Source organism: Anabrus simplex, chromosome 3 (assembly GCF_040414725.1).
Source record: "Anabrus simplex isolate iqAnaSimp1 chromosome 3, ASM4041472v1, whole genome shotgun sequence".
Taxonomy (NCBI): domain Eukaryota; kingdom Metazoa; phylum Arthropoda; class Insecta; order Orthoptera; family Tettigoniidae; genus Anabrus; species Anabrus simplex.
In genome coordinates this window covers 14,279,974-14,302,571 of record NC_090267.1, presented here as the reverse complement: position 1 = coordinate 14,302,571, position 22,598 = coordinate 14,279,974, and the positions used below count along the sequence as shown (strand labels likewise).

The window sequence follows — 22,598 nt, the reverse complement described above, 5'->3', positions numbered from 1 at the left end:
TTTGACCACCAGGGGGAAGGAAGAAGAGTTTAAAAATACAGTTCATTAGCAATATGGCGGGAAGCAGTAATGCCTAAAGTAAGTATTTATTTATTGCATGCATATTAATCTAGAAGCTTTACTGAATATCAGAATATAATCTATGAAGTGTGTAGATTGTGTAGAAAACGTAAATTGTGAACTTTCAACATCGTACGTAATACCATGAGGTTTTGAATGTTGATACACACATATGTGCGGGCTAGGTTTCCTTACAGCCAATGCCTGCAGGAGTGCTGGTTGCTGTCGCAAAAAGGACTGAGAAAGAAATCTCGTACTCTACATGAGAAGTGTAATGTATAAGATTTTAACTTTTTAAAATCGTTCCACACTGTAAAATAAAACATTTGATCATGTACATGTACATATTCACATGTACTGAGTTGAATTTTTTAATTTTTTATTTTTTGCAAGTAGTGAATGAAGTCCTGACACGCACAATTGTGTAGGCTCTCTTTTTCAGCCGATAGTTCTTATTTTGTAAAATAAACTGTAAAAACATGTATTTGAGAGCATTTTAGTAAGTTTGTGACGTTTTGACACCTCCAGACTTCTTTCAGATCTGACGACAAGCTGCTGCTGCCAAAAGGGCAGTAATAGCAAAACTCTTCCTCAATGTAGAAAATGTAACGTTTACTTGTGTTTGAACGAAGATTTAATTGTTTTAAATTATTCCCCACTGCAAAATAGAACATTTGATCATGTACATATGTATATTCACATGCTTTGGGGTTATTTTTCTTTTTTGTAAGTAGTGAAGTAAGTCCTGACACGCACAATTGTGCGGGTGCTCTTTTTCAGATGTTAATTTTTATTTTGTAGAATAAACTAAAAATATATGTATTTAAGAGCATTTTAGTCCGTTTTTGACGTACAAACAAAAATTCACACAGGCAGTTTTCTTTCAGGTCTGAAAGGGATAAAGGGCAATACTCCAAACATATGCTTTCAATAATCTTTTTTCTTGTTTGAAGATTAATGAAATTTGTAGTGAATAAATATTTCTTTTTGTGAAATGCTAATTTGGCTTGTAAAATTCTACTTTTGATTTCCTTCTTGCTTCTTCCATCTTTGCTAATTTTGCTTCCGAGACATTTAAAATCTTTAACACTTTCCAATGTTTTGTTGCCCACCAGTATTTTTATACTTGAGTCTGCTTTTATATTGCAGACCATAACTTTCGTCTGTGTCTTACTTATTTTCATGTTGTGTTCATTACTGGTAACTATTATTTGCTCCATTTTTACTATTATTTGTTTGAGATGTTGTTTACTGTCTGCAACTATGGCATTGTCATCTGCAAATCTAATCATATTTATTTGTTCACTCTGTATCCTTATTCCTGCACTCAAGTTCTCTTGAATCTTATTCAGTGCATTCTGGACGTATGCATTAAAAGCGTGGGCGACAAAGCACATCCTTGTCTAACTCTTTTCCTTATGTTTGTTTCCTCTTGTTCATTTCCATTTTTAATTACTGTAGTTTTAATTTTTGTACAAATTCCAAACTATTCTCCTATCTTGGTATGAGGCTCCTATGTTTTTAAGAATTTCGAACATTTTTATCCAATACACATTATCAAAAGCCTTTTCAATATGCACAAAGCATAAATAAGTTCTTTTGTCTTTTTCTAATCTTTTTTCAAGTATAAATCTCAAAGCCAGTATAGTTTCTCTTGTACTCTTACCACTAACAAGCCCAAACTGGCCTTCAGTCAGATTGTCTTCAATTCATCTTAATATTATGTTGGTGACAATTTTTGATGCATGAAGACTAAACTGATAGTGCCATATTGTTCACATTGTTTTGCTGCCATTTTCTTTGATAAAAAGTGTCATGATCCTTATACCAATGTCAGCGGGTAGTTTTCCTTCCATGTAGACGTTTTGTATAAGTTTAAGCAATATCTCCTTCATATGAGGTCCGCTTTCCCTTACGAATTCAGCTTTGTGATTATCAATGCTTGGCACCTTATTGTCCTTCAATTTTCTTACAGCTAATTCAGATTTCTCTCTCATTATGTTGAAGCCTATATTATCTTCTGTTACTTCATCTTCTTCCTCAAGAACTTCATTATCTTGTAGATTTATATCCTCGTACAAGGTTTCAATGTAATTTTTCCACCTGTTTGCAATCTTGCTATCATCATCGAGAATTACTCCCTCTGCATTACTTATGGCATTACTTTTGTTACATATCTTTCCAAAGAAAATCTTTACCATCTGATATGCATAATCTGCATGTCCTTTTAGTAGTTTTCTCTTCTATCACTGAGCATGTACCCTCATAATAATTTTCTCTTGCTACTCTTGCTTTCCTGTGCATTGTGCAATCTTCTATATTATTTTTTATCTTCCGATCTTGTTAAGCTCTTGAGAACCACCTTTTATCTATCATATCTCAAATTTCTTTAGTGATTCATTCCTTCCTAGGTGGTATTTTGGTTTTCCCCAAAATTTCATCAGCTGTCTCTGTCAGATCTTTTTTAATTTGAGTCTGTGAATCTTCTGTAGTATTCTCTATTTCTGCTTTAGTTATCTCATCAGTTTTCTGCTGCTATGCCTCAGCAATATTTTCATCTTTAAATTTACTTATTTGCCAACATTTGGTATTTCTTTTCTGTATTCTTTTAATTTTCAGCCTGCTCTTCATCATAACAAGATTGTGATCTGTTTCCACATCAGCACCCGGATAGCTTCTGGTCTATTTTGTTTGATTCATAAATCTCTTTTTAACTATTATGTAATCAGTTTGATATCTATTGATATCACCTGGTGCTTTCCAAGTGTACCTTCTTCTTTTATGGTGTTTGAACCATGTATTGGTGATTACAAGTTCATTTTTAGCACAAAATTCTATTAGTCTTTCACCTCTAACATTCATCATTCCCAGTCCATATTTTCCTACTATGTTATTTTCCGATCCTTTTCTGACTACAGCATTCATGTCTCCTAGTATGATAAGGTTTTCCTCACCTTTTCTCTACTAATAGGTTTTTCTATTTTTTCATACGTGTTCTATTTCCTGATCATCGTGACCAGTTGTTGGCATGTAAATTTGTACTATTATTGTATCTCTTGGTTCTGTTTGTATTCTATTTTAATCTTTAATTGAATTGGACATATCCTTTCATTCATATGCTCATTTCAGTATTTAGGACTATTCCTACTCCTGCTTGACCTGGTTTGTCAGATGATGTTCCTGAATTAATTATTCTAATATCGCCACTCCAGAAGTCTCCTGCTTCCGGCCTGCTTACTTCTGACACTCCTAAAATGTCATTCTTTGTTTTTTCATCTCATGTTTCAAATCTTCCAACTTTTCACACTTCATCATCGATTGCACATTCCATGTTGCTATTCTTTTCTCTCCTCCACTGTATTTACTTTGCTTCATCTCTTCAGTTGTCCTCACCCAGACATCCAAATGGAGGACTAATACAGAATAATTTCTAAAGAGCCTTCCATCATACTGCTGATACTTGGGAAATCTTAATAAATCATTTATGGGATAGTTTCCCGTTGCTTTCTCTATCCTATGCCGTTGACCTGCACTAAAGCGGCTCATCTGCCTTCAGAGGTAATTTCCTACCTCTAGGGCAAGAAAGTGCCCTGTATTATTACCCACTCATCCACCCTCCCAGGAGGCCATTGGCACTTGGTAAGGGTGGTCTCCTTATCCCATGAGAAATTCAGTCCCTGTATTCATTAGGTGCTTGAATATGAAAAAAATGTGAATATCAGGAATTTCTTATCATCGAGTTTAAGATCTTAATGGCATTTCTTAAACTTTCCAGTACTTTTAGAGACCCTAAATACTTTAAAAATTGCATTTTCTGATAAACCTTTTTCCCTACTCTTAAATCACAATAATACACTCTATCTCCCCTCATTATTATATACTTTGTTTTGATTCTTTAACACACAAACCTGTTTCCTTCAACAGAATCTAAATTTGCTTGTAAGCTCTTACTACATCCTGTTTAGTTCTTCTCATCAATGCTATATCATCTGCATAAGCCAGATATTGTATTTGTTGATTATACAATGTCCCTGCTTTGTCAGTCAAATACTCCCTCATAGTTCCTTTCTGGCTAATTGTGATATTACATATCACTCTCTCCAATTTAAGGTTGAAGAGTATACAGGACAATGGTCACCTTGCCACACCTATTGATTCACATTAAACTCTCGTGAAAGCATACCTTGTACCTTCACCTCACTTCTCAGGGTCATTTATATCAGTCTAATAATTTTGTTAGGTAATCCAAATTATTCCGAGCATCCATATATGAAGGCTCTTCCTACACAGTCATGTGCCTTCTTGTAGCCTATATACAGCTGGTGCACAGGAAAATTATATTAATAGCACTTTTCAAGTATACGAGGTGCGTACTATATTGTTTTACACTTTGTTTTTTGTACGTCAGGGTAGGGTTCACATTTGACTTTTGAAGGTGGTGATGTGTAATTGGTGTCTTGTTCCACCATTTGGTAGCAGCACATGCACGACCATTCCCTTTCAACTCGTAGGCCTTTCTTATCCCCTCGTCACCATAAGAACTATCCGTGTCAGTGCAACGTAAAGCCACGGACAAAAAAGGGGAGAAAAAGCAGGCTGTGAATTAAAGGCTATTGCTTCAGTTAGTAACTAATCATTACTTGATGTTAATTAAACAGATAATAATGCAATCAAGTTAATTCTCTCGAAAGGGATAAAGGAAAAAAGAGTGGACAAACAATCTGTAGCATACTGCCACAATTTAGATATAAGGAGAACCCAGCTATATTGGTATACAAGCTAAATCACTATTTAAACCATGCAGTCTGTTTACTCTCTGTCACCACACGGTACCTCAACTTATTTTGGTATTCATAGTCCTTAGTATATGTGATGTACAAGCTCTCTTCATACTGACCTTACCATTTAATAAATAAGTTATATGTCTCATTGTACAGTTTTGTCTGAGCTCTGCTGCAAGGAACAAGAGGAGTTCCACACAACTAGTGTTGCCAGATAAGGACTTTACTTTATAGAGAATGAACAAAAAATGAAAAGGATAGATATATTGATGGCCAAGAATGAAAGGGTTACAATTCAAAATCTATGATTTTTCAGGAGAAAATTGTAAACATTTAGCAGATTACATCACACACATTCTTGCAAAAACCCTTTCATTCTCAGGCATTGATATGTACAGTATATGTATTAACTAATAGCATACATACATACATACATACATACATACATACATACATACATACATACATACATACATACATTATCATTATAGACTGTTATGCCTTTCAGCGTTCAGTCTGCAAGCCTCTGAGAATTTACTAAATGACGCCACAATCCTCGATTTGCAACCAGTGTTGTGGCCTCATTTAGTTCTATACCTCTTATCTTTAAATCGTTAGAAACAGAGTCTAACCATCGTCGTCTTGGTCTCCCTCTACTTCTCTTACCCTCCATAACAGAGTCCATTATTCTCCTAGGTAACCTATCCTCCTCCATTCGCCTCACATGACCCCACCACCAAAGCCGGTTTATGCGTACAGCTTCATCCATCGAGTTCATTCCTAAATTAGCCTTTATCTCCTCATTCTGAGTACCCTCCTGCCATTGTTCCCACATGTTTGTACCAGCAATCATTCTTGCTACTTTCATGTCTGTTACTTCTAACTTATGAATAAGATATCCTGAGTCCACCCAACTTTCGCTCCCGAAAAGCAAAGTTGGTCTGAAAACAGACCGATGTAAAGATAGTTTCGTCTGGGAGCTGACTTCCTTCTTACAGAATACTGCTGATCGCAACTGCGAGCTCACTGCATTAGCTTTACTACACCTTGATTCAATCTCACTTACTATATTACCATTCTGGGAGAACACACAACCTAAATACTTGAAATTATCGACCTGTTCTAGCTTTGTATCACCAATCTGACATTCCATTCTGTTGAATTTCTTACCTACTGACATCAATTTAGTCTTCGAATGGCTAATTTTCATACCATAATCATTGCACCTATTTTCAAGTTCCTAGATATTAGACTGCAGGCTTTCGGCACAGTCTGCTATTAAGACCAAGTCGTCAGCATAGGCGAAACTGCTTACTACATTTCCACCTAACTGAATCCCTCCCTGCCATTTTATAACTTGCAGCAGATGATCCATGTAAACTACTATCAGCAAAGGTGAAAGATTACAGCCTTGTCTAACTCCTGTAAGTACTCTGAACCAAGAACTCATTCTACCATCAATTCTCACTGTAGCCCAATTGTCAACATAAATGCTTTTGATTGATTTTAATAATCTAACTTTAATTCCATAGTCCCCCAGTATGGCGACATCTCTTCCCTCGGTACCCTGTCATATGCTTTCTCTAGATCTACGAAACATAAACACAATTGCCCATTCCTCTCATAGCATTTTTCAATTACCTGGCACATACTGAAAATCTGATCCTGCCAATAACATGAACTAATAGCATACTAGTGCAAAATGTTTATTTATTTATTCATTTATTTATTTATTTATTTATTTATTTATATATTTATTAAATAATGCAATATTTTATAATTTATTCATTTTTTATTCGGGGATAGTGGGTTTGAACCGCACTGTCAGCAGGTCTAAATATGTTTCATATTAGGCAAATGCTGGGGCTGTACCTTAGTTAATACCAAGGCCACTTCCTTCCCACTGCTAGCCATTTCCTATCCCATCATTGTCATCGGACCTATCTATGTTCTGCGACATAACGCAGATTATAAGAACAGATTATTACAGGTGTTACAAATATTCTTTACAAATCACATTAGTATGAATTAATATTTCACAAGCACTTCTCATTTGAACATGCCATGTTTAATAGGTTTTTGGCCAACAAATCCCTTAAGTGAAATTTGCTACACCTCACCACTGTTGAAGTACTCGGATGGTTATTATTGTTAAAACTACACAACTTCTGTTTCTTTCATCCCTTCATTTTATTGCCTATAGCTCAAAATATTCTTTCTTTGGTTCCGCTTATTAAGAAACTTATGTCTTATTATGCAAGATATACCATGCGGTTAAAATACAGCCCCTTCCTTATACCATAACTATGCAACTTCTTGCACACATCTACTCACCAAACAATCCGAGAACAAAATCAACATAATGTGTGCTAGCACATCTCTCAATTGAAGTGAGAGCGTTTGTGGTTGGAACAGGTCTTTGGTCAAAACTAAAAAATACAAAGTGTTATATACTCTTTGAACAAAAATGTATACTTTTCAACTACATTACAATGGCCTCAAGCATGGGGTTTTAACCCAATAGTGCAGCTTGACTAATTTGAGACGTGTACATTTCATTATTTTTTGGGGGACTCTGCAGGGCATGAATAGATAATTACTTTTCTAAAGAATAGAATATCATCATATGGTTTCTAAGAGAAATGAAGGAAAAGACATATTCCTCCAGGTTAACCCATATATCTGCCAATATTGTAAAATGGACTGATTCATCTAAATGCCATTGCTCAAGGGTGATCTCATGTGGATGGAGAATTCTAGGCCCCTATCTGTGAGCACTCATTGTTATCTAATAACAATGGATATCATAAGTCTTTCTCTACAAGCAGCCTGTGCTAAATGGTGATAGTAGACATTCTATACCTTGCTCTATGGCAACCATTGTTACAAAATAATAACAGCTATTCTAGACCTCCCTCTATGAGCCAACCATCATTGCTCAATAACAATAGATATTGTATGCCTCTCTCTAGGAGCAGCTATTGTTACACAATAGCCCCCCTCTATGAGCAGGTATCACTACACAATAACAATAGATATTGTAGACCTTCCTCTATGAGCAGCTATCATTATACAATAACAATAGATATTGTAGACCTTCCTCTATGAGCAGCTATTATCACACAGTAGCCTCCCTCTATGAGCAGCTATCATTACACAATAACAATAGATATTGTGGATCTCACTCTTGGAGCAGCTATCATTACACAATTACAATAGATATTATAGACCTTCCTCTATGAGCAGCTATTATTGTACAATAACAATAAATATTGTAGACCTTCCTCTATGAGCAGCTATTTTCACACAGTAGCCTCCCTCTATGAGCAGCTATCACTACACAATAACAAGAGATATTGTAGACCTTCCTCTATGAGCGGCTATTATTATACAATAACAATAGATATTATAGACCTTCCTCTATGAGCAGCTATTTTCACACAGTAGCCTATCTCTATGAGCAGCTATCATTACACAATAACAATAGATATTGTAGATCTCCATATATGAACAATTATTGTTACACAATATCCTCCCTCTATGAGCAGCTATCATTACACAATAACAATAGATATTGTAGGCCTACCTCTATGAGTAGCTGTCATTACATAATAACAATAGATATTGTAGGCCTACCTCTATGAGTAGCTGTCTTTACACAATAACAATAGATATTATAGGCCTACCTCTATGAGTAGCTGTCATTACACAATGACAATAGATATTATAGGCCTCCCTCTATGAGCAGCTATCATTACACAATAACAATAGATATTGTAGATCTCACTCTTGGAGCAGCTATCATTACACAATAACAATAGATATTATAGACCTTCCTCTATGAGCAGCTATTTTTACACAGTAGCCTATCTCTATGAGCAGCTATCATTACACAATAACAATAGATATTGTAGATCTCCATATATGAACAATTATTGTTACACAATATCCTCCCTCTATGAGCAGCTATCATTACACAATAACAATAGATATTGTAGGCCTACCTCTATGAGTAGCTGTCATTACACAATAACAATAGATAGATATTATAGGCCTCCCTCTATGACCAGCTATTGTTACACAATAGCCTCCCTCTACTATGAGCAGCTATTTTTATACAGTACCGTAACAATATATATCGTAGTGCTCCGTCCATGATGAGCCATTTACACAATAACAGTAAATATTCTAGACCTTCCTCTATGAGCATGTATCATACCGTACAGGCATGTATAACAAGATCTATAGCAATTTTATAATAATCATAATATTAATACAACTTTATTATTGACTGTTATGCCTTTCACTTTCAGTCAGCAAGCATCTGTGAATTTACTAATCACCACCACAATCCTCTATTTGTAACCAGTTATTAGGCCTCATTAGTTCTATATCTCTTAAATCATTGGAAACTCGGTCTAATTATCATCATCTTGGTCTCTCTCTATTTCTCTCACCACCCATAATAGAGTCCTTCATCTTCCTAGGTAATCTGTCTTCCTCCATTTGCCTCACATGACCCCACCACCAAAGCTGGTTTATGCATACAGCTTCATCCATCAAGTTCATTGTTAATTTAGCCTTTGTTTCCTCATTATATATACCCTCGTGCCATTGTTGCCACCTGTTTTTACCAGCAATCATTCTCGCTACATTCAAGTCTGTTACTTCTAGTTTATGAATAAGATATCCTGAGTCCACCCAGCTTTCACTGCCATAAAGCAAAATTGGTCTTAAAACCGACCAGTGTAAAGATAGTTTAGTCCAGAAGCTGACTTCCTTCTTACAGAATACTGTTGATTGCAATTGCTAGCTCACTGCATTAGATTTACTGAATCTTGATTCAATACACTTGCTGTACTACCATCCTGGGAGAACACACATCCTAAATACTTGAAATTAAATACGTGTACCAGCTTTGTATTCCCAATCTGATATTCAGTTCTCTTGGGTTTCTTACCTGCTGACATCACTTTAACCTTTGAAAGGCTAATTTTTATACCATACTCATTGCACCTATTTTCAAGTTTTGAATATATTAGGCTGCAGGCTTTTGGCACAATCTGCCATTAAGACCAGGTTGTCAGCATAGGCCAGACTGCTTACTACATTTCCACCTAACTCAATCCCTTCCTGCCACTGAATACCTTGTAGTAGATGATCTGTGTAAACTATGAACAGAGGTAAAAAATTACAGCCTTGTTTAATCCCAGAAAGTACCTTGAACCAAGAACTCATTCTGCTGTCAATTCTCACTGCAGCCCAACTGTCATCATAAATGCCTTTGATTTACTTCAATAATATGCCCTTAATTCCATAGTCTCCCAGTACAGGAAACGTATTTTATCTCAATACTCTGTCATGTGCTATTCTAGATCTACGAAAAATTGATATAACTGTCTCTTCCTATCATTGCATTTTTCAGTTACGTGGCATATGCTGAAAATCTGATCCTGACAGCCCCACTGTAGTCTGAAACCATACTGGTGTTCATCCAACTTCCTCTCAACCACTGATTGCACCCTCCCTTTCAAGATGCCAGTGAACACTTTGCCATTTATACTGATCAATGAAATACCTCAATAGATGTTCCAATTCTACCTGTTCTCTTGCTTATGGGTAGGTGTATTTACTGCTTTTGTCCAATCTGAAGGTACCTTACTAACACTTCATGCCAATCTTATAAGTCAGTAAAGCCATTTTATCCCTGCCTTCCCATTATACTTCACCATTTCAGGTCTAATTTCATCTATTCTTGCTGCTTTATGACAATGGAGTTTATTTACAATTTTTTCCACTTCATCAATTGTAATTTCATCAACATCATTTCCATCCTCCCCATGAGCCTGGTTATTTGAGACATCACAAGGAAGATACCCTCTTACGTTGAGAAGATTTTCAAAATATTCCTTCCACCTCTCCAGTGGTTCCCTGGGATCTATTTGGAGTTCACCTGATTTTACCCAAAGCACTATTCATTTCCTTTTTCCCTCCCCTCCTAAGATTCTTTATTACTGTCCAGAAAGGTTTGCCTGTTGCTTGACCTAGCCTTTCCAAGTTATTACCAAACTCTTCCCACAATTTCTTGGATTCAACAACTATTTGTTTTGCTCTGTTTCTTTCCTCTACATACAACTCCCTGTCTGCATTAGTCCTTGTTTGGAGCCTCTTCTGATATGCCTTCTTTATATGTTTACAAGCTGCTCTCACTTTATCATTCCAACAAGATATTTGCTTTTTTCCCCATCCTTACACACAGTTGTTCCTGGACATTTCCTTGCTGTTTCTCCTACAGCATCCCTATATGCCACCCATTCTCTTTCTATACCCTGCACCTGCTTACTGCTCACTGTTCGGAACATTTTATTAATCATATCCATGTACTTCTGTCTAATTTTCTCATCCAGGAGTTTTTCTACCCTTATCCGTCTACAGAGAGATTGCACTTTCTCTATCCCAGGCCTAGAGATACTTAGTTCAGTACACATCAAGTAGTTGTATGTATCATCAAAAAATCCCTGAAATATCGTCACATTCCTGATAGATTTCCTGAATTCAAAGTCGTTTATGATATAGTCTATTATAGATCTGGTGCTCCTACCCTCCCATTTGTAGTACTGAATTGAACAGCCTTGTGCTTGAAGAATGTATTTGTAACTGCTAATCCCATACTAGAGCAGAAATCTTGCAAATGCTTCACGTTATTTTTAGCTTCTATATCTCCGCACATTTTCCAATCACCTTTTCATATCCTTTAGTTCGATTTACAACTCTCGCATTGAAATTGCCCATTAGCACTATTCAGTCCTCGCTGTTGACCCTCACTATGATGTCCCTCTATGCTGCTTAAGAGTTGTCTACTTCATCCTCATCTACACCCTCACATGGTGAATATACTGAGACAGTTCTCATCCTTATTCCTCCAACCACCAAATCTACCCAAATCATTCGCTCATTCACTTGCCTAACAGCAACTAGGTTATGTACAATATTATTCCTGATGAACAGTCCTCCCCGTCACTCTATCCTTCCCTTTTTAAAACTGATCAGATACACTTTATAATCTCTTCACATCCAGGTGCATCCCTTTTGCTGACTCAGCCAGTTCTACTTTCTTCTTTAAGCACCATTAAGCTGCCAGTGGTCGTTAGAACGAAAATAGCGCGAGTGGTCACACGTTGAGCAAAATGCTCACGGTATGATATGACGTATTTACATACTAAATACCAACCGATTTCAGGCATAAATATATTAGCACATATAATGAACATAAGAATAAATCTCAAATAATTATAAAGAACACTAAAAGTTACAAATAAAATTACAAATTTTAATAAATCTCAAATGGTTATAACTGTACATACATACATACATACATTATCAGTATAGACTGTTATGCCTTTCAGCGTTCAGTCTGCAAGCCTCTGTGAATTTACTAAACGTCGCCACAATCCTCGGTTTGAAACTAGTGTCGTGGCCTCATTTAGTTCTATACCTCTTATCTTTAAATCATTAGAAACCGAGTCTAACCATCGTCGTCTTGGTCTACCTCTGCTTCTCTTACCCTCCATAGCAGAGTCCATTATTCTCCTAGGTAACCTATCCTCCTCTATTTGCCTCACATGACCCCACCAATGAAGCCGGTTTATGCATACAGCTTCATCCATCAAGTTAATTCCTAAATTAGCCTTTATCTCCTCATTCCGAGTACCCTCCTGCCATTGTTCCCACCTGTTTGTACCAGCAATCATTCTTACTACTTTCATGTCTGTTACTTCTAACTTATGAAAAAACAATTCCCAACTTTCTAAAATAGTTTGCACATCTTTTGCAATGCCCTTTACACAGGAAGGATGTGTAACTATATTTTCAGCACGAGTACTTGAGCGTGGATTACTTCTAGGTGGGCGTCCGCCCCACTTTGCCACCTTATCTTTCCCTATGTAAACATTGTCACCAAACATGACATTCTCACTTACCTCCAACATATGTTGTTCGCCAGCTACAGATTGCTCTCTAGGTATGGTTGCATCAGCACGTTCTTCTGTCTCGGACTGTTCAATATCTGTCTTATGTTCACTTACTCAAGGCACTGTTCTCGCCCTCTAGTTGATTACTAGGAATTTCATCAAACCAAGCTAAATTGTCACGACTTGAAATCATCGTCACTCACTAATTACACATCACATTAATACAGTAAGTTGCAAAGAACTGTTTCAACTATAAAACAACATTCAACAATAGCAAAACTGTAACACGCACCGAAATTAGCGCCAATGTGACTGGTCACGCGTGAAGCAAAATGCTCACCGTTGATGGTCGCTGATAATTCCTCCCTTCCTGACCCTTCTCAAGGTCACAGATGTGCATTTAAGTGCATCCGTCCATCTCTAAAAACTGCAGTGCAAAGGTACATCAGTGCTCAACTTCGAAATTACATGCTGTATAAAAGAGCAGAAGATTTTCAATGACCGTGAGTATTTTGCTCATATAGCGACCACTGGCAGGTTAATATTGATAGCTTCCCATGGAATTCCATTTCATTCACCGTGTTATTTCCAAGGAGTCCCTCACCTGTCAAATGGGTTACAGACTCCATTACTCCATAGGTCCAAGGCTTGATTAAAACCTTCTGAGTATGCTTGATGAAAAATTATGTGAAGCAGGGTGCTACTGTTACTTACACATAGTCCAAGTGAGGATCTCCCCTCTAAACAGGCTAGGGACCACCAGTGAATTGCGTAGTCCTGGCCACCTGAGCACAAGGAGGGCCATAGTTCAGAATAAGTCCGAGATGCCACTCCCATTCTCTAGCACCTGGTATCCCAACTCTCAGGACCACATACTAAGCCATTCGGTCATTGCCCATGGTGCACGAACTAGGATGTGACTACGGTAACCCACAGCATGCCACTCATGATAAAGCACTGATAGAATCTTCTGGTCTACAAACAGACAATAATTTTGTGATACACTGTCTCACCTACCAAGCAAGTTGGCCACGCTGTTAGGAGTGCCCAGCTGTGAGCTTGCAATCAGGAGATAGTGGGTTTGAGCTGTATTGTCAGCAGCCCTGAAGGTAGTTTTCCATGTTTTCTCATTTTCTCACCAGGTAAATGCTGGGGCTGTACCTTAATTAAGGCCATGGCCATTTCCTTCCAACTCCCAGCACTTCCCTGTTCTGATGTTGCCGTGTGAGCTATCTATGTTAATGTGATGTAAAGCCAATTGTAACCCTTTCACCTGACAGTCAATAGCAACTTGGGGAGTGGCCACTTTATTCACTGCTGTCAAATCTGCCTTGTTTTTTCTTGTGAATACTGGACTATGATATGTGTAAAAAGTACTGTTTGAATGGGAAAATATCAACATCCTGTTTTCAATAATGAGGGAGATTTTCTCCTCATTTTGTAGAATGTTATAATTTCTTTAACAGTCCTGTAGTTGCTTTGAGTAATTTAGTTGCAATCCTCAATTGTTATTTCTTTTTAGGATACGTGCATAAGTCATGATGCTCAGAATGGCAGTGTTGTGAAGGTTGAATCTCAGACTTCAGTTATTCCGGAGGATCCAGGATCCAAGGATGTCATGCCATTGGTAAGTTCAATTATAAGAAATAAAATTCCAGCACTTTCATCCTTGTTCTTTGAATGGAGTTTTAAAATCATGTTCTTATGTTCACATTACTCTTTTAAACTTGAATGAAATTCTGTTCAGTAGATCATCAGAATGCTGTGAAGAAAGTTTTATGGATGTCTGTTTATAAGCAATTATATCTTTCTGTGGAGAAAGGAGCAAATTATTTAATTTTAAATTGCAGAGCTAACTAGGAACGCGTACTTGCAGGTATTTGGCACAACATGTTATGTTCCAAATGAAAGAGAGTAAGAAAAATTGCTTTAATATTCTATAGCTACCCAACAAGTGTTAATTTCAGCATTGATGTATATCTGCACTGATAATTGATCGGTAGTGAGTAACTGTGGCAAGTACTAACATTTGGGATTATTATCCAAGGTGTGTGAAAAAGTACGGTGAATGGACCAACGTGTGGTAACACTAGGTACATGCACATGTGGATTGCAAGACATCTCAAGAAGCACCACATAGCATTGAACCCCATAGTGCCGTGGAACAACGTAACCATCAAGTTTTATTACAAATTGGAAAAAACGGTGATAGAGATACATGTCATGTTGGTACAAGTGTATGCGACAGAAACAGGAAGACCAAATTTTGTTAACGACTTGTCGAAATGCTTTTGGGTGGGATAGGAATCTTGTGTCATTTCCAGGTCAACCATCAGTGAGCAGAAGTTCTGAAGACTTTGAGTAAGTGCGACAGATAGTAGCACAAAATCGGTGACTGTCTCCAAGAAGGATATCAGAGGAATTACGAATTAGCGAGGACAGTGTGAACACCACCATTCATAGCAGTTTGGGTAATCGGAATATCAGTTCTACACTTGTGCTGTGCACGTTGACTGATGTGCAGATGGCAGCAAGGATGGAAATTGCAGAAAATTTCATTGATACATGCGACTGAGATTCATAATTTCTGAAATCATCATCACAGGCAATAAGACCTGGTGCTACCAATTTGATTTGGAGACTATGCGACAACCAGTGGCATTTAGATTACCAGGTTTGTCACATCCCAGAATGAGCCGCCTCTATAAGTCCAGTATCAGGACACTGTTGATCGCCTTTTTTCTACAGCAATGGCATGACTTGGCCACAACAGGTGACTTGCACACACTCTATAGTGTGATGGCAGTAGTAAGACAGAACAACAGAATAAATATGACCTAGGCCACCATAGCTCAATTGAATACAGCAACCAACACAAAATTCAGTGGTTCTACGTTTGGATCTCACTGGTGTCTGGTTGGCCATTTTTGTTCCATATGTACAGAACATGACCTAACACTTTGAAAATTTATTTAGACTACTATGCGGTGGTGAAAATTCAATATTCATTAAGGATGTAAGCTGGATGGTCCTGAGGTTGTTAGTAGTGAAATAGTGTGTCATGCACAAGTCATGTCCATTGTCTTATCCCGTTGTGTTATTGTCTCAAGGGATCAGTGCATCTTGGCCACTGTTATGACTAAAACACAAACCTTGCCAATTATGGAGCCATGCCACGAGAGACGTTACATCCTGTGACAATCGGGTCTCTCATACCAAGTTTTCAGTCCCAGATAATGAGAGCATGTCTGCTGAGAGAGGGGCCTAATGCCACTGATGGGTTCGTACCAGTTGGCTTCGTTCCTCTGCACCCGTGCCATGTCCCAGTAATTGGCACAACTGTCGTGAGACACTGGGTAGCCTCCTGCACAACGGGTGCACATCGATGCCCGCCTAGATGCTGAGTAACTCTGTGGTGATGGTCACCAGTACAGTGGTTATATCGTACCGTGAACCCACAGGTAACCTGCTGGTGGTCCCAGGTCATACAGCGGAGGCGAGAGCTGTTGAGAGGGACATGTATTTTTCAACTCACTGCTGCTTTCTGTTGAGGTCTTCTGCTGGTTGGTCACAAGTTTGACTGATCCCTGGGCTCAGCTATAGGTTGTGGCTGGTAGGCCCTCTCCTGGTGTGCCGGCTTCTTGTTCTTATTCCTGGTGCAGAATTAGTACCTTCTTCTTGGTGACAATCTCTGTACGATGCTGAGTGAGACCTTGTTGTGGTGTTTCCCCATTTCGAAGCCTAGGTACTCGAGGGCATGGGCTGTCTATCTCTTCCTTTTCCTCCTGGGTGCGGACATCCTGATATAGTCCCTGTCTGTCCTGTAAGACACGTTGAGACATCAGCATCATGGAGGAGGTGCTAGCAGGCCATGGAGCCTCAGAGACCAGGGGGGAGGCTGCCTCCACCTCAGTGCTGCAGTCCGCTATCTGGAGCACCATCCCGGGTGGCCTGTAGTTGGCAGGTGGTCTTTGACATTTGCGTCCATTCAGCAAAACACGTATGCATGACCTGGGTCATGCCTCCATCCAACTTTGCATCCACTGGAATAACAGGGCACAAAAATGCACCAACCAACTTTTGCCTCGGTCCCTCGTACTTTCTGGCAGTCTGCATGCACGTGGGGTTCATCTTAGTTTGTGTCCTCTGCTTCTTTCCAAACACTTCTGCCACCCCGTGAAACAATATAGAAAGACTGGGCTAGATGTCGACAATCATGAATCCTGTTTCCTTATAGCTAACTGTTAGGCCTTCTACTAGGAGGCACTCACTGTCCATGCCTGCAGACAGATGGCAAATATGATGGATGACAAAAGTCAAACTCCAGCCTAAAATGGACCAGGAGTGCAGGCATCCATGGGTCAGCATTGCCTTCTAGGAAGACGAAGCCTTACAGGGACGTGCATCCTTCCTTGAATTATAAACAGTTGTCATTGTTGTGGCTCCTCTTGACATTAATCCTGCAAGAAAATTAATTCAAGCACTAGACTAATTGCTCCTATTGGTATAATAATAAGCACAGCATAGACAAATTTGCTCGTGGTGAGGAGAGGGACTTTGTGTTCTTTCGTATTGGCAGTCAGTTTACTCCTCGCTATCACTGAGCATAGGGCTGTGTATTATATCCTGTATGCTCATGTTCATAAAACACAGACCACTTTGAATGACTAGAGATAGGAAGTTCATGTTCACAGGACATGTTCATTATAATGTTATGCTGAAACAATTAGTATTTCAGTCATCTAGGTTCAGCATGTGTCCTGTTGCCTAGTAGGCACTCGGTCCTCCATGGGCACTGATAACTTGTTCCATGCACAATTGAATCGACGCGTATAAGGTACGAATGGCATCCTGCGGTATAGCCATCAGTGCTACATTCACCTGGTTCCAAAGTTCTTCCTTGGTTGTTTGCATTGGGTCCCAGCACTGCACCTGTTGTTTCACCATATCCCACACATTTTCCATTGACGACAACTCCGGTGATTGGGCGGGGCAGGGCAACAATCTGACATCCTGCGACAACAAGAAGGAATGTGTTCATGCAGCAACATGTGGTTGCGCATTGTCCTGCTGAAATATGGTGTCTGCGGCATCGTGCAGAAAGAGTAAGGCTACGGGCCACACAATGTCATTCACGTAGATCAAACTGGTCACAGTGCCCTGGACATGCACCAACTGTGATTTGTGGTTGTATGAATAGCACCCCATACCAGAAGGCATTGAGTTGGTTCTGTATGTCTTGTGCAATTGCAGTAAGTGCGATGCCTCTACCCTTGTCTGCAGCGAACCAAAATGTGGCCATCATTTTCAAACAAACAGAACCTGGATTCATACTGAAACACTATCTGCTGCCATTTCTGTCCCCAGTGACATCATTCCATACTCCATTGCAGTCTAGGATGTTTATGCACATTAGTCAAAGGTGGGCAGAGAGGTTGGTGACGTGCTGGTATCCCAGACCATAATGAACAGCGACAGACTGTCACTCCTGATAGTATATGATGTGTTACATATTCCACTGTTGTGCCAGAGCCGAGGAGGACGTACTCTGTCCTGCAATGCCATTTGGATGAGGTGTCGATCTTCTTGGGGGGTGGGAGGGGTCTGGGGAGTACTATTAGACCCATCTCGTCATGTTCTATGACCTTCTGAGAACCATTCCGTACATACCTGCTGCACTGCCAACACACTTCATCCCACATGAGCAGCAATTTCTCAGATGGATGCATCACATTCTCTCGTGCCAATAATGCACCCCCTTTCCAACTCACTCATTTGAAAGTACAGTTCTCACATATTTGTGCGAGGCATCCTGCACGGCCGCTCAGGTCACTCTGATCTATTGCCTTTGGCTTTTAACAACGAGAGTCGCAGGCACATTTTACCAGTCATGTTTCTGCATCGAGATATCGACGCGGACCTTGAACCTGAGGGCCGACATGGTTCAAATGTTAATGATTTCTTCAGAACATATGAATGTGTATGTCCTGTGAATATGGACTTCCTGTCCGTGGCCTTTTAAGGTGTTCTGGTTTTTTATGAATATGAGTAGAGTTACCTTTCATAACACGGTATCTCCAAAAAAATTTAAATTCTGTTTTATGTCGAATTATGCTTGGTTTCTTGGGCTGCATCGAACCTTACTACTATTTATTACTGAAACTCAATATTTTCCATCATAAATACATTCTAGAATATAATGTTTTTAATCAAAACTTGCTATCTCCATGTGCATATTTGTTGCGATCAAAACTTAATAAATCCATTATTTTACAGATGGCTCAAAACATTTTTATTTCAAACATTAATGTATTTTTCCAGTCTTGCAAGGCTTCCCCAACATTGTTTGGAGGTTATTATTACAATCCCAACAAACATCTAACAATACTGCACCTGTCAGACCCTGCATTACTGGAGCCCATTATTGTAATGGCATTGTCATTAGTTCAGCCACAGTCTTGGTTGTAAGTAGGTCAGCGAAGAATCTGATTGTGTATAGGGCTGATTTATAATCTGTTCAGAGTTTATAATGGAAACAGGAGTTGGAAATGTAAAGAGGAAGTACTGGAAACATCCAAATATGCATACAGTGGAGAGGAAAGAAGAGAAACGTAAGAAATATGAAGATCCTGATCCATAACTGTAAAGACTTCCGGACCACCCTTGTAATAACAATTCCAAGGTATTTAAATGAAGAAGTGTAACGAATAGTGATCTAGCGAAGAACCATGCAGTATTTTACAAATTACCATGTAAGATAAGTCAGGACCAAACGCTGGCATGATTTCTACCTTTTGTGAACCTCGGCGATGTCGTCCTAGTGGCAAGTCTCAGACAAAAACACCAAGAAATATCAGTGTTAAGTATTATCATTGCACTGTAGCTCATTGCAATGTTCCTGTTTGCCTAAACTGCTTTTGTAATGGCTTGAACATCTAATTCAAGAGTGCTATGAGTATCAAGAATTTTAAATAATGGTGATGTTCCTACTGAGAGAAGGGGATGGGGACAATATATCAGCAAAGTCCGATGAAAAGAAAAATGCTGTAATAAAATGAATAAGATGACTGGGAAGAAGAGTATCATATTATGGATATGGAAAGAGCAAGAGAACATACCTTGATCCTTCTTTATCAATAACCAAGCTACACGAGTACATGGTAAAGTTTTTTATGTTTTACAAAATTTTGTGAAGGAGTACAATATTGGGTTTCTAGCCTAGCCACTGATGCCTGTTCGATTTGCGTTCAGTTGAAGAATGAAATTATGACAGCATCAGATAGCAAGGTGAAGCAAGTCAAGATGACAGAATTGAGGGTGCACAAACTTCGGGCAAATACCTTCTATCAACTTATACTTGAAACTAAGGAACTACCGGAGGTGGTGTCATTCTGTTTTGATTTACAAGTTCAGCCATTACCCAAAACCCTTCCGGAAGGCTTTCTAGAGGTGTCATATAAATTCTACCTCTTCTGTTTGTTCCATTAGACTGCTGAAATCCAACATTTTTCACGTGGTCAGAAAACCAGGCTGCTCATGGATCAAATGGAATTAGCTCAGCTCTAAATTATTATTTGCGTAGCTTGCAGTATAAGAGTGATGTGACCGGGCGAGTTGGCCATGCGCGTAGAGGCGCGTGGCTGTGAGCTTGCATCCGGGAGATAGTAGGTTCGAATCCCACTATCGGCAGCCCTGAAGATGGTTTTCCATGGTTTCCCATTTTCACACCAGGCAAATGCTGGGGCTGTACCTTAATTAAGGCCATGGCCACTTCCTTCCAACTCCTAGGCCTTTCCTGTCCCATCATCGCCATAAGACCTATCTGTGTCGGTGCGACGTAAAGCCCCTAGCAAAAAAAAAAAAGAGTGATGTGTTTAAAATTAAGATGTTTTGTGACAGATGCACTGGGCAGAATAAATACAACCATGTCCTGCATGCCCTGCAATATTGGTTGAGAAATGAATATCCATGGCATATTACAGAGGTGGAATAGTGTTTCCTGGGTGAGGGCATAGTTTTATGTCAGCAAGAAGAAATTAGGACATATATATAAGAAACTGAATGGCACCAGCGTGGTTGAAAAGATAAGGGTGAAGAAAAATATTGTGAACAATGACACCAAAGTGAAGGCTCTGGTTAACTTCCAGTTCAAAACAAACGAACCCTATATGTCACTGAAATATAGAAGTTCTGAGCAACTAGTGGACATTCTTCAAATTCCACTCCAACATATTATTACAAGCAGAAAAATTCATGATGTGGAGAAACTGCTTCAGAAACATTATGCGAATGACCGGAGAAAATAATCCAATTTGTTTTGGTACCACCTGCTAATCGTGGCTTTTGTTGGGAAAGAGGATCTTAATGTTGAAAATGAACAGTCAGAACTATGCTGCCGCCTTGAATTGGAGAAAGCTGTACACATTTAACCAGCAAGTTCATTTATGCTTTGTGTTCCACTACCAAATCAGACATTGGAATTTCAGCAAAACACTATGAAAATAAAAGAAAGTCAGAAATCTGAAACAGTGTTTTATAAATTGTGAAAGTGGTTTTTGAGACAAATATAATTTTTTTGAATAGGATGTATTATTTTCTTAATAAATTATGATGTTTTCTCCTTAAGTACATATTATTTTGTGACAAAACTTCACATCTTCCTGCCCTTGCATTTCAAAACTTAATATATCCACATTGTGTTTTCAACAAGTTAATAAATCCAGATGATTTTTGTAAATACCATTGAAATAAGAGCTAATCATTTCCTGGTATTTACATGTATGAATATGCAAATCAGACACTGTAATTTGGGATTTTGATAAAAGTTATCAAGGTAGAAGTTTAACTGTTATAAATTTTCTTGTTCTCCTGAAAAAATATAAAATTGGAGACATTAAGTTTTGAGAGTTAGCACCTCTGAGTGTAGTATTCAGCATAGTGTTCTGATCAGAACTGTGTTGTATGGCATGGGAATACCTCACCAATTTCCAATGGGATTATGTGGTTCATTCTACATGATTTAATTTTCTGACCATTTGTAGAATGAAAAATATTGTAGGCAAGTCGTAAACCTGCAAAACCTGAGATTGAAGGACCATTGTATATCTGCTTGACATTCTGAACCCCTTTTGGAACACAAGTAATGAAAAGGAAGAAACAAGTCATAGACTATATATAGAAAGGTGGGAACGGGATGGGGAACTCATAAGTGGATAAACAGGAAAGACTAATCTCTGTGAGAAGAGGGAGCAACAGAGTAGAAGGCAATGGATGGAATTTTGTGGGGATGTGGAGATTGTCCTAAGTCTTTCAGTTCCTTTTCTGTTGCTTCCGTTTGCTCTGCTGTCCTATCGTGTTTGTCGTATCGTGTGTCCCATTTCATGTTTCTGTCCCTTTGTTTAATTATGACTTGATTTGACATTTGTTCGTTCATCTGCATTTATGTATTTCTGTATTTGCCAAGCTAAATGGCTCAAATGGTAGAGCACTGGCCTTCTGACCCCAATTTGGCAGATTTGATGCCAGCTCAGTCCTGCGATGTTTGAATGTGCTCAAATATGTCAGCCTTGAGTCAGTAGATTTATTGGCACATAAAAATAACTGCTGTGGGACAAAATTTCAGTACTTTGGCAGCTCAAAACCAATAAAATTATTATTTTTACCTTGGAGGAAAGTTTTTGATATTTTATTTTACAATTTTGAAGACAGAGTGACAGTTCTTGTTTATTTATATTTTTTGTTCTTGTTATCAGTTTACACTTCTTAATTTATTTCCCTTATTTCCTAC

At 38.5% G+C, this 22,598-nt stretch overlaps 1 protein-coding gene across 1 annotated transcript in view; it reads left to right on the top strand.

Moving 5' to 3' along the window:
• The window catches only part of LOC136866944 (oocyte zinc finger protein XlCOF6), a 54,041-nt gene that overhangs the window by 16,445 nt on the left and 14,998 nt on the right, over window positions 1–22,598 (top strand). Inside the window, exon 3 of the mRNA XM_067144033.2 lies at window positions 14,334–14,438. Within this exon, the coding sequence (XP_067000134.2) occupies window positions 14,334–14,438 (105 nt within the window). The remainder of the gene's footprint in view (window positions 1–14,333; window positions 14,439–22,598) is intronic.